This window comes from Colius striatus, chromosome 4, assembly GCF_028858725.1.
Source record: "Colius striatus isolate bColStr4 chromosome 4, bColStr4.1.hap1, whole genome shotgun sequence".
Classification (NCBI taxonomy): Eukaryota; Metazoa; Chordata; class Aves; order Coliiformes; family Coliidae; genus Colius; species Colius striatus.
In genome coordinates this window covers 49063787-49080313 of record NC_084762.1, presented here as the reverse complement: position 1 = coordinate 49080313, position 16527 = coordinate 49063787, and the positions used below count along the sequence as shown (strand labels likewise).

At 39.5% G+C, this 16527-nt stretch overlaps 1 protein-coding gene across 11 annotated transcripts in view; it reads left to right on the top strand.

Moving 5' to 3' along the window:
* Positions 1 to 16527, top strand: part of ZNF521 (zinc finger protein 521) — a 239429-nt gene that overhangs the window by 203519 nt on the left and 19383 nt on the right. For all 11 annotated transcript variants that reach the window (XM_061995574.1, XM_061995573.1, XM_061995582.1 and 8 more), the window contains 2 exons: positions 4479 to 4610; positions 7262 to 7377. In XM_061995574.1, coding sequence (XP_061851558.1) covers positions 4479 to 4610; positions 7262 to 7377 — 248 coding nt within the window. The remainder of the gene's footprint in view (positions 1 to 4478; positions 4611 to 7261; positions 7378 to 16527) is intronic.

Sequence of the window (16527 nt, the reverse complement as noted above, 5' to 3'; positions counted from 1 at the left end):
CTTCTTTTTTTTTTCTCTTTTTTTCTTCCCTGAGTAAGAGCGAAGAGCAGTAGCTCTGTTTTGCAGGGAAAGAGAACCTCTTGGACTGTATCTGACACTCCATTTCAGATTTATCCTAAATGGAAACTGAAAATGTGACATTTCACTGACCCTTTCTTTATTAATGCTATCATATTTTGCAGTTCCATAGAGCTCTATCAAATTGTTTGCTAAACATGAAGAGCTAGATAGGGACCAGGGTGTAAACATCGCCTTTTGCATCCTCTTTCTGCATCTGGCACCTTTGCAAGGACTGCCACACCCTGGCTCTTTCTTGCCACTAGGAGATGAAATGCTGGCTGTGATTTTAAATCTCTGTGGAGAACAGAGCATAGGGACAAAGACTTGTTCCCTCATCCTTCTGCAGTGCTGTGTGACCCAAGCAAGCAGGCAGTTGTGTGCCCAGAAGTGTCATCTTAAACCTTTTCAAAGACAGATGGCAGCAATTCTGGGTCTTCATTGTAAACTGTAGATAGTCCTCGACTCTTCTCCAGCCTCACTGTCTCAGTTGTATTAAAAGTCTTAAGGGATGCTAATTAGGTCAGCCTATTAAAGTGGAAATTAAAAATTAACACCTCTTCTTTAAAGATGGGCTGTCTGAGAAACACAGGTCTATGGTCATGCCCAAGGTAATACAAGTAAGTCAGTGTCTGAGTTTGGAACAGAACCCAGCACTCCTAGATATTCTGCCAATACTGTAACCTTATCTCTGTCCCTTAAATGTGAATCATGCTGATCTCAAGTTCTTGAATTCAAGGAGTGGAACCTTGCACTTTGTTCCAAGGAGGTAGAGCAGAGCAGGTGATGTGCACAAAGGGGGTGAAAAAAGACTGTGATGAGAGGGCTTCATAACTCCCTGATCAGTGAGGGGAAAATATTCTATTGGTTATACAAATGTAGTCATATTTTAAATGTGGTCTTTAGAACTAGGAGGCTAAAAACATTTTCTTTTCAAGAGAAAGCTTAGATTCTGCACAAACTGATGTCTCTTGCCTGGGGAAGTTTCCTATCTGCCCTAGGCGAGTGGGTGAAGTGATTTTTCAAACCCTATTTATAAGCCTTTAGGAAAATCAGATTTGCAACGTACAGTAATCAAAGTGGTTTTGATGTTTGTGACCAGGAGATCGCCTTGGATCTGAGTGATATGGGAAATACAATAGGGTCACATTTAATGGGGTTCAATTCTTCTCGAACAAGTACAAATACTGTGTAGCTAAAATTAGCTTGGCTTCAGCAACAGGAGTGCATGCCTTTCTTCCTACTCTTTCCTCATTAGCCTCAGTAATGGAAAGACAAAAAAACCTTCTCTGTCTTCTGTAGCTCCATATAAAAATATTTCTTTTTAGGAACTCTTTCTCCTTTGGAATGTTTGAAGAACTCCCCGTTCAGTGTTCCTCTGCTCGAGAATGATTAGCATGGTTCATTTACACTTTGCCAACAGTAACTCTGTGATTTGAGAATTGGCATCGATTATCTTCACCTTGACATGTGGAAGATCCTGAGATGGAGCTCCCTTTGTCCTAATTGCTTTGACTGTGTGTATCAGCACAAACAGTTTGATGAAGAAACTTCACCCTACAGGCTTTCTGTCTCACAATTACCCTTCATGGGGACTCGCACTGTCTTCAGAACTATGTTTGGTAACGGCCACAGCAAGGATCTGGATGTAGGAGAAATAATCTGATCATGTGTTGCAGTCTGTACTTTCCTCATAATTGATTTGCAATTTCAGGAAAGAAGAGGCATTTATATATGCTTTGTTGAGCCTTCCTCCTCCTTTCAGTACCCTGCTTTGCAGCTTTGCCCACAGCTGTGTGTTGCTGCCTGTTGGGAGAGCATGGCATACAGCCCACCTCACAGGATGTGGTCATCTCTCTTAGATGTGCATACTGGTGCATGGCAGGTTCTTTTCCTCATGCTTCCCTTGACAATGCTTGCATGGGCCATACTTGTCTTCACTCTGCAGCAGCAAACTGGACAACACACTGGAAGGATTTGTCAGTGATGGTGGAAAGCCTCAAATCCCAAGCAACACTTGAGAATCCACTACTTTTTTTCCCTGCTAAGGAAATAGCATATGTTTGATAAATGGTTGTTAATTTATCTATGAAAAGTTACAAAAGGTGTCACCTATCTGATGCAAAGGTGTCACACACTCCTAACCTGCCCCTGGGAGTCTTTTGCACAGAGTATTTTCAGCCAGTGGTACCTGACTACCAGCATGTCTGACTGGATGGGACATGTACCTTAGCAGCCTCAGCAGCGTGTGCTCTGCTGCCTCAATATCCCAGTCTCTCCAGAGAGATTGTGGTGGCAGAACAGTTGAGACTGACCTGAGCCTTTACCTGAGTTGATGCTGATGGCCATCTCAGCAGATCCAGCTATAAATTGGTGCCTGTTCAAGTGGCCTGGGAGTCAGCAAAGTTTTTCTGTCTGATATGAGTAACAGAGACAAGCACTTCAGTGACAGTAGTCTGTGGGCACGGGATCTCCAGGACTACTGACCTTTTTCAGCTGACTCCCGGAGCAGGCCTGCCCATATTTGTCTATACACTGTGGCAGCACTATGTTGCACTAGGGCTGGTGGGAAGACAGGAGAGTTTAAAACTATGGACACATACCAATGTGTTTCTTTTAAAGAAATGAAATGAGGTCATACATTTCTCTCACGGTCACTATGTGAAAAGCATGGTTTTACCATGAAAGGCAATGGAGGCACTGCATATATGAACATTGTGAGAGGTAGATGTTCAGGGAAGAAAGAGCTCTCTGGTAATGGACTGTTGTCAGAGTAGAAGTTTTTGTAGTCTGTATATTTTCACTTGTTTACTCCAAAAGAGGTACTTTGACACCCCAATTTTATGTAAGTCTTTTGGCTTTGTTGGTTTTCATTTGCCCCGTACCTTTATTATTACTTAATAAAGAGCTCTGACACCGTGTAGAAAACCACAGGACGGTAGTTTTCAGTAGTCCCACCTGCAGAATGGCCATCACTGCCTATTTTAGCTTGCACTGTCTAAAGCCCACAAATTCCCACCCTTTGCTAAAGATGCTTTGACTTACATGAAGGCTAAATTTAGCTTTCAAACTAACAAGAAGTGAAAGCTGAGGGCTGCCATTAAAGTTTTTTCAATTCTGATAAGCTACTAAGGATCATTTCAAGAGGGCATGTGGCCCCTCTGTGCAATGCAAGCACCATGTCATGTTTTCTTTGCAATGGTGGGGAGGACTGTTGTGCAGAGTACAAAACGTCATCTCTGCTCTCACCATCTACAGCAACTGCCAACCACAAATGTCTGTCACTGCAGTCACTGATCACTGCAGGCAGCACTCTGGTCGGCAGGAGGTAGGCAGCATGGTAGGCAGTGTGGCATTTAGGAGGCCGGGGTGGGCAGGGCGCTCTCTTAAATCACTCCTTTTCACCTCAGAAACAGTAGGGAGCTGTGCCAGTCGCCAAGCCTTTTATTCCCACTTGATTTCTAATAATCAGATACAGTATTTACCTGCAAGATCAATGCTACTCATGTAGCACACCGGTGACATACAGAAGGACCTTTTCTAAGTGGCGCTGTGGGAATTGAGGCCTCTGCAGCAGGGCTGGAAGCCACTTCTTACCTAGCAACTGTTTCTAAGTAGGACAGCCGTTGACTGCCCTCATGGCGGAGTGGATGAATCCTGCAGCACCCTCAGGAAGGGAGCCTGGTGCCAGGCACCAGCCGGCCTTCAGAGGACAATGGGAGGAAGTGGGAGGAAGCAGAGGAACTGGCAGCAGGGAATGGGAAAGGTTTTAAAGCCACAGGACATTGACGGGAAAGCTGTGTCAGGAGGCACATGGGGACTTTTCTGAGCTGTTAAGAGGAGAAATGCAAATAAAGTAGAAAATATCTGGGATTGTCATAAAGGGAGCTGGGAAATCCTGCAGTTTGCAAGAGGTTTCATATATACCTCTGAGACTAGAAACATGAAGGAGTAACGTGAGGGTATAAACTACCCTTCCTTCTCACAGTGGTTACGAGAAGCTCCACATCAGCCAGAGTACTAAGAACGTGTCCGTTCGCAGTTCTTACCCATGGTAGATGGGGTGCTGTCTGGTCAGCGTTAGATTCCTCACACACTGTAAATGTACTTGGTCGTGATCAGGTCACTCTGCTAAGAAATGATGTTTCAGGTCCTTCTCATCATTTCCTACTGAAGTCTAATGCACTGCATTCCTGTTTGGTGCAAATTGTATGTGTAAAATTTGTACTTTTAATACTCAGTAAAATTTGGACATTCTGAAACCTTCCAGGTAAGACAACACTTCAGCAGCCATAGATGCTGAGGCACATCCAGTTTCCTGAGCTTGAGAAAACAAAGTGTCTTCAGGTTGTTCGTTGTGATGGTCTGCACTTTGGTATGGGCTGTGGTGAATTTCACTTTTTGTTTGATTTCTCCCACAGATGAAGGACTGAACCATGAATGCAAACTCTGCAATCAGACGTTCGACTCTCCTGCCAAACTTCAGTGCCACCTGATAGAGCACAGCTTTGAAGGCATGGGAGGCACCTTCAAATGTCCTGTGTGCTTTACAGGTAGGCAGCCATCACTACTTGTCCCAGTCATACGCTTACAACTGTGTCATGTGCTGTCTTTAGGTCAGTTTTAGGAGGGAGCATTACATTTGTGCTTATTAGAAATATTGATTAGAAATTGTTTAGAAAGCTGAGCTCCTTGGAAGGTCAGACACCCATCTGTAAGGGCAGCATTTCAAGTTCTTCCATCGGAAGTTTGAGGTTTTTATCATTACAGAAGTGACAGTCTGTTAGCTTCCATGGTATCAAGTTCATTACCTTCATATACCAAACTTATCGAGGTTACAACTGCCCATAAGCTTATGTTTGAAAAGCTACACTCATTTTGTCTAAACCAATATAACACAGAACAGAACTTGGCCCCACAGCCAAGGGCTGCTAGGCATAGCCTGTGCAGCAACATTCTCCTCTGATCGGATAAGAAAGCCTGCTTGCATGTGTTTGTTGGCATGTGGTGAGAAGAAACACCCTTGTAATGTGCTTTAGAAAGCAAATCATGCTGTCTTGCCACAAGTCAAGTTCTGCTCTCCCCTGACACAAGTCCAAGTGTGGAATAATCCTCCCCAAGTCAGTGGTGTTATTCAGTAGTAAAACCCAAGTGAGAAAATAACTTGACCCAGTAGGGCTAAGCACTGCAGTGTTTGGGCCATAATGAGGATCAGAAAAATGCTGTTGTTGGAAATGAAAACACATTAAAAGGATGCCTACAGAGTTGTTGAGAGTTTTTTAAGGCCTTCTTAAGAGAACATTTCATCAAATGATAACCTAAAACATAAGCGTTAATATGTAGCTTACATGCCCGGTTTTGCTTTACAAGATTAAAATCAAAGATAATCACAAACATGACAAAACACACTTTGGGTATTCTCGCATCAATGGCATGCTAATTCTGGAAGCAATTCAAGGTTTCTGTTCTCCATTAATGGGAGTGAAGGATTTTCATTGATAGACAAGTAGACCCTTTAATACCTTCATTTTACTTCTCTTTGTTTGGCAGTTCTGCTCCCAATAAAACATAAATGCGTGCTACAAAGGAAAATTAGAGTTGAGTTTTTCATCTCTCAGATACAGTGATTGGTGATGATAATTACCTCACTGTGTTCAAGTTTCACACATTTCTTTGGGTTATAAAATTAAAAAAATACATAGTTCATCTTCACTGCACAGCTTATCATAGTAATGTCAGAGCATGGATCATACTGCCGTAAACAGTTTGCCTGTTAGACACCTGTGTTCAAGAATTCTTTCCATTAGATGAGGTGGTTTTTAGTTTTATTATTGAATCTGTTAATTTTTCCCTCATCTTTGTGCACATATTATGACGACATCTTTTATAGTGTAATGCTATGAGTCTTTGATTTGCAAGTTTGAGGGAGTTGTAAATTGCAGTATAAAAACTTGCATGTGTAAGGAGTACGCACTGACAGTTCTCCTTGTGAGCAAGAAGCCTGATAAAAATATCCTTTAATGTTTGAGCCAGTAGCATTGTAAAATGTGTTAAAGAGTATGGAGATAAGTCGATTCCAATCTGTATGAAATACTTTCTCCTTTTTTGCTGATGGGGTAAATAGACACTAGTATTAATCATAAACAATGGTGTTTTATTAGCAATATGCCATTAAATTATTTCAGTGTGTCTTTCTAGAATATTAACAAGAAGTAAAAATCACCAATATAAGTTTTATATGGAAAATAGAATCTGATCTTTTGGTTTTTTCAGGGTAATGAGAAATGTGATTAAAATGTATGACTCAGAAGAACAATATTCTGATGGTTTTTGTTGCCTTGCAATTAGAATAATTTTAATGATTAGGAGTGGAGTCAAAGTCAAATGCCAGCATCTTTAATAAATCCTTTCCCTGCCTATACAGATTAATATTGTAGATGCAAACTTTTTTAGGTCACAGTGCACCAGGCATCCATCAGAAGTCAGTGCTGCCAACCCAAACACTGCCTCTGGCATATACAATTTAATTATTAATAGTATGTCTCCTAGGTAAACTGTTACACAGTCTTAGGGCCTTGTTTTGTAGTCATTAAAATTGAACATGTTTATATTATTGAAACCCTTGCATTCAGTGTGTAGGCAGAGTTGATCTTAAAGTATCCAAAGAGAATTTACCTGCAGTTCTGTTTCACATTTATAGACATTGCCCCGGTGTAGCTGTGGGATATAATTTTTAGCATTAACACATTTAAATACAGAGCTGTTTGTTAGTTTTAACTTTAGGCACACAGAATAAACAGGTCTTTGGCATCTATGCTTTTCAAACCTGTTGGTTGCTAGGAAATAAGTTGTGTGTTCAATCAAAGTGCAGTAAGCATGCAGAAATAATTCTGGAGAGAAAATGGCACTTTTAAATTCTTTAAATTTGAAACCTTCATTCTTTGACCTATTAGAGCCTTATTCTTTCTTTGTTGGGTTTTTTTAAAGAAACAAGCATCTGTTTCAATTCATTCATTTTAGAAGTATGATCACACTTCATAGCTAAATAGTGTTCATTGGTCCCCATTACAGCAACAGTGTAATGTGAAATCAGCCTAATTTGACCTCTTGGAACTGATGAATGTTAGTGGGAAATTGTTTAGAAAAAAAGTCTTCACTTGCAATATGAAATAATGAAAAGCTTGTTGTTTGTCTAATATTCCAGTGTTTGTCCAAGCAAACAAGTTGCAGCAGCATATTTTCTCAGCCCATGGACAAGAGGACAAGATCTATGACTGCACACAGTGTCCACAGAAGTTCTTCTTCCAAACAGAGCTGCAGGTACCATACTTGTTACCTAGGGATTATAATAGCATTATGTATTTGATACTTGAGTTCAAAGCTTTACTTGCCATGACCTCCTCTGATACTTGTTCATCATCAGGATGGGAATGAGGGAAGAACAAGTGAAATTGTGAGTGATTCAATCCATGCTGCTTTAAAAAGGTGCAGGCAGAAAGCCACCTGGTACAGGCCTGAATTTTAGTAGCTACCTTTGGATTCTTGCTCTGTAGGTTGTTGCAGCTGAAGGTATTCTTGAGGAGAGAGAAATGGGCATCCTGTTTTTCTGTTTGATATCTGTAAAACATTTACTCCAGCAGTAAAATGGAAAATAAGCGTATTCTTTTGTCTCTAAATGTGAAAAGCTGTGCACTGAAGTAGGAGTGTAGGGATTGAAGGGGGAGTGAGGTGGGGGGAAGTAGACAGAAATTATCTTGATTTACCTGCTGACCATTTCCCATAACTACTAACTTAACAGGGTTAAAAAAATGGAGGCAAATGAATGGTACACTGTCTTCTTCTGTGCTGTTGTCACACTTTTAATGACACCATTTACTAATGGTAAACAAAAGGACAGAGAGGAAGACATAAATGTTTAATAAGAACTGAAAACAATTTGGGATGAAAGGATTATTTACTATATATTAAATTCTACACTGATTGCCTTGCAATGAGAAGAGGTGGTGCGTTATTCCTGATGTGGTGTTACATTTTGTGACAGCAGCAGAAAATTATTTCTAAATTATTCTCCTTAATATTGAAGTCTTAAGCTAGGTTGGCAGAGGAAAGAATTTCAACATCTTTGATGGTCTGTTGGAGTCAAACAGGAGAAAAAGATTATGCCATGATTCTATTTGTACAGTAAGGCCTTTCCTACACTGTCTGCCACGTGACTTTTGTTTGGATTTGTCAGCACTAAAGGTTTTTCAGTAGTTTCTATAGCATGGGCCTCCATCTCTATGTCCTTTGACTGAGGTGTCCACAATTTAATTTTGCATTGAGCCAGAGCTGGATTTCATCTCATCAACAGAGGCAAAAGGCTACTGAGGCATGTGCACACATATGCTCATGTAGTATTTTACTTACTGGAAGTTTTACATGCTGAAAACCTGATATTAACGTTTGGCACGCAATATGAAGTATTTCTGTGGAGAAAAAAGAAATTAGAGCATTTAAAACATGCATAAATTCATAGTGTGAGAGGTTGGTATTTATTGCACAGCACTTTATCTTTCCTAATTTCTTTCTGCATGAAAACAATATGGAATAAAGCCTTTCTGATATACTTCCCTACTTCTTTTTCGATGGACTCCTAGGACATGGGAGCTTCTGTAGTACCTGCAGTATGATACCTGTAACACTCCAATGTGTGTATTCTGTGTCTCTTCTATTTTTAATAGATCCAAATCTGTTTCATTTACTGTCTCTATAAGATATTCCATGCAAGTTCTGACCCAAAATGGAAAATGAGGACTGAGAAAAGAAAATGTAAGGTGAACATTTGGGGGAAAAGACATACATAATGATGGACAGAAAGGGGCAAGATTGAACTTTGAAGTCAGAAAATGGTCTGAGTTCTGTAGGAAGTTATTAGACTTGTGGGAAAAATAAAGGAGAACTTGAGTGGAATGAGGAAAGGTCAGAAACTAATTTTGCTCTATGTGTTTCTTTTATATCATGTTTTCTATGGAATGTTTCTCTTTATAATTTTTTTTTCTCAAAATACGTGTTGGGATTTTTTTTGTAAAGTGTTTCCAATAAGGTGAATGCTTTTTCAGGAAAAAAATCTTGAGATATTTTTGGCTTACTTATTTTCACATACTCTGTCATTCATCACTAATTAATCAAAATGAGGAAGTAGGGAGAAGTAGGGACATCAGCAGTTTCGGGAAAGAGAAAGGAAAGATTGTGAGGGAGGAAAGACCAAAAGGAAAAAAAAGGGGGGAAAAAGAAACCTAGAAGATGCAGATATGCAAAAGATAATTATGAAAAGCAAAAAAAAATGAGTAAGACGGTAGGTATTAGTTTTAACAGCAGAATTCAAAATGGATTTTAAAAAGGCAGACTAGGTAATTGACTTCTGAAGATGCAAAATATACAGAGATCCAGGTGTAGCTGTGACTTGTACAATCATCTCCTTACTAGTCTGTCCCTCCTAAAATACATTTTCGTTTCAAAATACATGGAGTCCCAAGCAGCTGCCTTCAGCTCTTTTATTGTAATAACAGCACATGGTTTTCCACTCAAAATTCATCCCTGCCTGAGACGGCAGGGAAGATTTTGCTTTTTCCATCTAAGCCTAGTTCGTTAACTGACTGAGGCACCTGGGTGAAGGGCACAAAAGGATGTCACTACAGAGAGACAAATTATTCTCTAAATTGGCCAGGTGACAATCAGTGTGTTGGTTGTTCCATGCTGCAGAAGTCTCTTAATAGACTATGTCTCCATATCCTTAGAGACAGCCTCTCTCTGCCTTATCTACACTTGCAAAAAAGGAAAAAGTATTCATTTTCTTATTCACTTAATTCATGATGTTTATTATTTTAATTAACTTGGGTTGCCCCACCCCAGTTGAGAATGCAGTATGTTTAAAAATTGCAGTATCATAATGCCATTTGCATTTATTTGTTTGGATCGCTTGGCTTTCTGCTCTTACCTCCAGTTATCTACCCAGGCTGGTGAAAGGGCAGCAAAGCACTTAAGCAGAGCAGTAGGTACTGACCTTTGGAGTCTGCTTTTGCTGAAAATACATTGATCTCGAGCCCACTCTCATTTGAAACCTATTCTAGGACGTATCGCTTTGTTCAGACTATCTATGAGCTGAAGAAGTGGAATCTTTGGCAACTAGCCTCCAGGTTATGTTTCCCTATCTTTTCACATTACTGTGGTTTGTGTTGGGGCTTGCAGACTAATATTGTATTTATTTCCTCTATCAGGAACAGTTCATTGCTTTTAATTTAAATATCTGTCTAAAGTGCATCTCCCAACTACGAGAGATGCTAAACATCCCAGATTAGAAGCCATGGACAGTACTCCATGACTGTAGGTCAGAGTAAGAACATGAACAAGGTAGAGCAGAGCAGAACACAACAGCATAGAAGCCCTACCCACACATATAGTACAGCTGATAATTAAAGGGAATGAATTCAGGGATACATAAAATAAATGCATTATAATGATGCTTAACTTGGCGTTTGGCCCAGTGCAGTTCTTTGCTTAGCATTTTCTGACTGCTATTCCAGGAAGAGCAGGCTATAGGAACATAAGAATCCCCTCATACTAGGTTCATCTCACTTTGGGGAAGTTACATTCTCCTCATTACCAATGTTCCCTATGCAAAAAACAAGTAGGGCTCTCTTTAGAAAATTTTCATTATTTCTCTCCAGACCTCTGTTAAGAATGCAAGACAATCCTATAGGATCATGTTCTGATGAAAATACAGAGTAAATGACCAGTCCTGAAAATTAAACCTCCAATTCATTACTCAACTTTCAAGTTGAAGTAATGAGATTTCACAGGAATTTGCTCTTTGTTTTAAGATTGTATTTACAGCTTGCCCTTCTCCCACCTTTGACACTACCTTGAAATGGCTTTGTGCTCCATAGTTCTTAAACTAACTTTACATTTTTGGAGATACTAACTTAATAGAAAGGAAACAAATGGAAACCTTCTGTAATAGAGTGTATGTTTTAAGAATGTTTCCAGTTGTGAATTTTTGTACTAGCATGTTCAAAAGGCTATGTGGTGTATTTACATCTGTGACTGGAGCTGAAAAAGTATTTTTCTAAAAATGTTTATTCGTTGGAATCATAGAATGGTAGGGTTGGAAGGGACCTTTAGAGATCATCTAGTCCAACTCCTAGAATAGAATAGAATAGAATAGAATAGAATAGAATAGAATAGAATAGAATAGAATAGAATAGAATAGACATGCTTAAAACAATAAGGGATTTTTAGAAACAGGCTTGTGACAGTCTTTGATATCAGAAATATATCACATCTAGGTATTGGATAAGGAAGCTACAAGGTAGGTTTGTTGATAGGGTGCTTAGATATCTCCCAAATGCTGAAACATCTCTAACTGAACACCTGAGTGTGACCATACAGCTCTCCGTAGTCTTCTCCATCCATCATCCATAATACTGAACTTTTAATTAATAAGGAAATAAGAAAACTTATCAGTAACTTAATATTGAATTTTCATTAAATTATAAAGTAATTGTGCCTATTCAAACTTTCCTTTCTTGTCCTCATGTCATTTCAAGCACCTCTTTCTTTTGCCTGTCTTTGGACATACACTTAAGTGTTTGAACAGATCATTTTGCTTCCCTTGTCCCTAATGAGGAGTAGTCATTCCTATTTCCAGTCCTGATGTTACTCCTAGTGTTACTTCCATAGTCAAAACAATATATTGTGGTGTTTGTGGAGTGTTACCCAGAGTGAATGGATTCGTATTACATTTTTTTTAGATGTTACTGGGTCAGAGATGCACTAATATTCAGTAGAATTGCTGAATAATTGTACAGGTTTTATCACTTTTTCAGTGATGATAGTTCTGAATATGATACTAGCCAGGATTACATGACCTCTTAGGATCATTTTGCCCTGTACAAAAATTATACCTCTTTTTGGTGAGAGCATTTACTTAATATCTTGTGACTAATAATTAGTTGCCCCTGGAGTAGTTAATTGTCCCCACTTTACAGACATGAAAACTAGGGCACAAAATAATTGGATCAGCAGTTGCTTCCTATCCTGTTCAAAAGGGACCTGGCCTCAGTGATTCACACCCTTGCTGCTTCCCGTCTGGACTCCATCAGTACAGAATACCTGGGCATGAAGCCATCAGCCTGTAGGACATTCCAGCTAATACACAGAGCTGCAGCACAGTTCCTCGGTAGAAAAGGAAACCAGGAGCATATTGTTTATCGTACTCTCTTGCTGTCTACACTGCTTTCCTACATATTTGTCCAGTTGTGCTCTAAGACTCAATCCTTAATATTTTTGTCAGAGTGGGTCCAGCACATCTCACAGATCACCTTAGAAGTTCTTCTCATTTGGTAACAATGCAGTAGTTGACATCTCTGCTTTGTGAGTGTTTTTATCAAAGGCCTGAAACTTGTTTGTACAGGAGCTAGAGATTGACATGGGAGCCTGAAGCAAACTTAAACAGGAGTTAAGTGTTACTGTGAAGGTCCTCGACGTTTTAAGAGTAAGGTGCATCTAGAGGTGCCAAAGACTCCCTTTACTCTTATAAATATACCTGTATGTAGATTTCTTAACCTCCCTACAAACCCCAACCCACAACAACAGAGATCTTCCAAAACGAAATACACAGTTCCTTCCCCAGGGAAAGGATGAAAGAAAGAATGAAGCACTCATAGCAGATGTTATTCATGTTGCTTAAAACCACAGGAGAACATTCTCAGCCCCCAGTGCAAGCAGCTGAAGCAGAGCGGGGCCACGGCAACTTAGAAGAGCCTCCAGAATTTTTGTGTAGCTTTATGTGTGCCCTCTCTGGATGTCCAGTTTTAACATTTTCACATTTCAAGGTTAGCACTGTTGAAACTAATCTTCCCATTTCTTCATTTCTTTAAGGGATAAACTTTCAAGAGATTCCTGTATTGTAAAATGCTCCCAAATACCTTGACATTTTTAAATAGCCTTTAAAATAGCCCTGACCTGTGCAAGAACAGAATTAGGCAAGCTTGAGGCTTTTTCAAGAACTGAAATATTTGACCAAGACCTTTAGTGGAGGCAGTAGCAGAGCTGGGATTCAGACACTGTATTCTCTCATTTGGGAGTCAGATGGAGAAAACTGCTAATTAACCTGGGCTGGGATTGTCCCTTTGTGACAGAAGCCTCTGGGGTAAGCTAGGAACAACATTGGTGTGGGAATCGCATCAGCCATAGCAGCAGTGGCACCACTACCTCCATATGGGATTGTTTTGCCAGGGCCCTGTCCTGGGTTTGGCTGGAATAAAGTTCTTCCACAAGAAGCTGGGAAGGGACACAGACAGGATAACTGACCCAAACTAGTCAAGGGTATATTCAATACCATCTGACGTCATACTCAGCATGTAGGCTGGGTGAGGAGGGATGTAGGTCAGGAGGAGGGATCAAGACTTTGGAATGGGCTGGGCATTGGATTTCACATGGCAAGCAACTGCATTGTGCATCACTGACTTTGTATGTTCTTTTACAGTGTTATTGTTGTTGTTATTTCTTCTCTCCTTGTGTTGTCCTATTAAACTATCCTTATCTCAATGCAGGGTTTTGTACCATTTTCTTCCGACTCTCCTCTCATCCCACTGTGGGGTAGGAGTGAGTGATTGGCTTAGTTGCCATCTGGGCTTAAACCACTACAGGCCCTCACAGTAGTTGAGTGTGTGTATCACATTGGTCCCAAAGGCAAGCCTTCTGACAGCAGGGGAGACCATGAATAATTTATACTCTTTACACAAAAACAGAGACAAAACTTTCAAACCTGCAGGTGAAGTTAGATTGTCAAGGATGTTTTCTTCACAAAGAAAAGGCCTCAAAACATTTTTTCAAGTGAAATTGGAGATTAGTTCTGGCATTTCTAGGTCCTCAAACTCTTAGGGTGAGGAGTGGAACGTAGATGTTGGCTTTCAAGGCCCCAAAGGCCAGGAGCCAGCAGGGAATAACTTTGTCAGCTCTTCTTAAAAAGAAGCCTACCTGAAATCCAATTAAAAATCAAAGCTTTAGGCCAGCATTTTCAAACTCAATGGTCTATTTCTGAGAGGGTGCTGAGCACCTCCAGCTGCAGTTAAGACCAATGCAAGATGCTGGTGCTGAGTGCATCAGGAACTCAGGCTATAAATGCCTGAAGTTAAGAACCTTGATAAAAACACAGGTGCTGAGCAAACATTAGACTCATTTAAGGTTCCAGCAAAACACTTTTGATACCTAAATACAGGCACCAACATTCAGTAATGTTGGCCTTAGTCCTCAGCAGACAGTCAGGTTGCTTTTGTTAAAGCAAATGTCTAGGACTCAGGAGACCTGAATTCAGTCAGGTCCTAACTCGCTCTTCTGAACTGGGCATACTCTCCATCTGAAGAATGAGGATGATGATAATATGTATGCCAGAAATACTAAGATTGTAATTAATGCTTGTGTTTTGAGGGAACTAGATAGAGCTGCATTCAGTACAAGTATTATTAGTTTGAGTGGTTTTTTCTTGAACTTTTACTGTGCTTTCTGTTTCAGATAGATATATGGATATTAATGTGTACCAGTATGTGCACTGAGTATTTTTGCATGTCTTACAAATTTCAAAAATTCAAACTTGTGTTCTTGAGACTCGAGACTTCTTTCCTTATAAGGGATAATTGTTTTGTTTGCAAATTTTCTCAGAAATGCAATCAAGAGAAGGGTGATGGAAGAACTTATGCCTTGGTTCTTTAAGGACATACCTTCAAAGTGTTTCCCCTGCAAGTCTTTTGTTTCAATGTCAAACAAAGTTTAAATACCAAAAAAATACTTTGAATTCCCTTCCAGTGCCCCTTCCCTCCTGGGGACTGAAGGGTCTTACAGCCCTATTAGGTTTTCATGCAGTAATTCTTTTCTAAATAAGATGTTTCCAGGTTTGCAGCTTGTGAGTTCACCCGCCTTTGATTGGCCTATTCAAATGTAAACATTCCCTGTGGGTTCTGCCTTAGTTCATGAATATTTATACCACACTGCAAAAGCCCACCAAGCCAAAAGTGCCAGTTTTTCAGGGACCATTTTATGGTGCTTAACAAAGGTGGGCTTAGTATTAGCTGTTCTGACTTGTCACCACATCTTCCATATACTTGTAACTCTACATGCAACAGTCATCCCGGTGAAACTCTCTGCAATTTTTCCTGTAAGCAAGCAGTAAACAATGCATTCACAATTATCCCTTATCCCTGAGAGAACATTCCTTAAATTTCTGGAGCAACTGAATCACAATTACAGATTTGGTTTTTTCAGATGCTTGAGTGATATTATTGATGAAATTAAAGAATTAATTGACAAAGACAGTGTATTAGTTAAGTGATGAATATTGCCTTTAAATATACCATTTTAATGTTGAAAAGAAATTAAGGCTTAAGGAATCGTAAAATCATAAAGAAATGGAAGATAAATACACTGTCCAAAATAAGTACTGAACTACACCCAGAAAGTACCCATATTAAACTAAATAAAAACATATAGTCCTTCTCTTTCAAGAGCCAAATATGTATGAGCTTGTGGATATATCCCTATTTTGCCTACTCCTTCCTGTTTATGCTTTTGTATGCCTGAGTTCTTGTTGTAAAATGGAAGTATGTATTTTAAAAAAAAGTCAGTAGCAACCAAAAAAAAATTAACTTCTACTTTGTATGTGTTCTCCTTATTGCTTTGTACGGTCAACATTAAATAGATTGTGCGGAATCAGGTAATACAGTACAATTCATAACCCTGTGACTGCAAAGACTGTGTCATGCAAATGTGTTTAATGAAGTTTGTAGTCTTCAGTCTAAAAGCCGCATGAAACTATGGTAATCAGAAGGTAAGCTCCACTGTTCCTTTGTCTTTTCTGCATGTTGAATCTGAAACTATGGGTGATGTTACATGTCAACATTAACATCGTGATATTTTATTGTTTTAGCAAATGGAACAGTGAGATGTGTGAGATTTCAGCCTAAAGAAGCTAATCAGAAATTGTTGCAGAAAGGAAAATGCACAGAAAGGCAGAAGAAGAAAATGAAAGACAACGAAGTAGTAGTGAAATAGAAACAAGATTATGAGGCAAAGAAAGAAACAAGATAGAAATAATAGTGCTTGTGAAGGCAAACATTTTTCTGCTGAGTGATGCTGATAATAATGATAAGGCACTTGTAAAAATAAATCATGGTAATAATAAGTGGAAGTTCAGTTATTACATAAAGGCCAATTTCTACCCTCAGTCCTTGTAGAAACCTCTGTGAACATCAGGGAGTCTTGTTGTAGTTTGAAGGCAGGGGAAGCAGTAAATGTATTCCCTGACCCACAAATAATCATTAGAAATGGAATTCTGCCCTTTGCAGAAAATGAGTTTTTATCATCTGTGCCCTGAACATTTCAGCCTACACCTAGCCATTAGTCAGATCAGTTGGCTCATACACCTGGAGTAAGCAG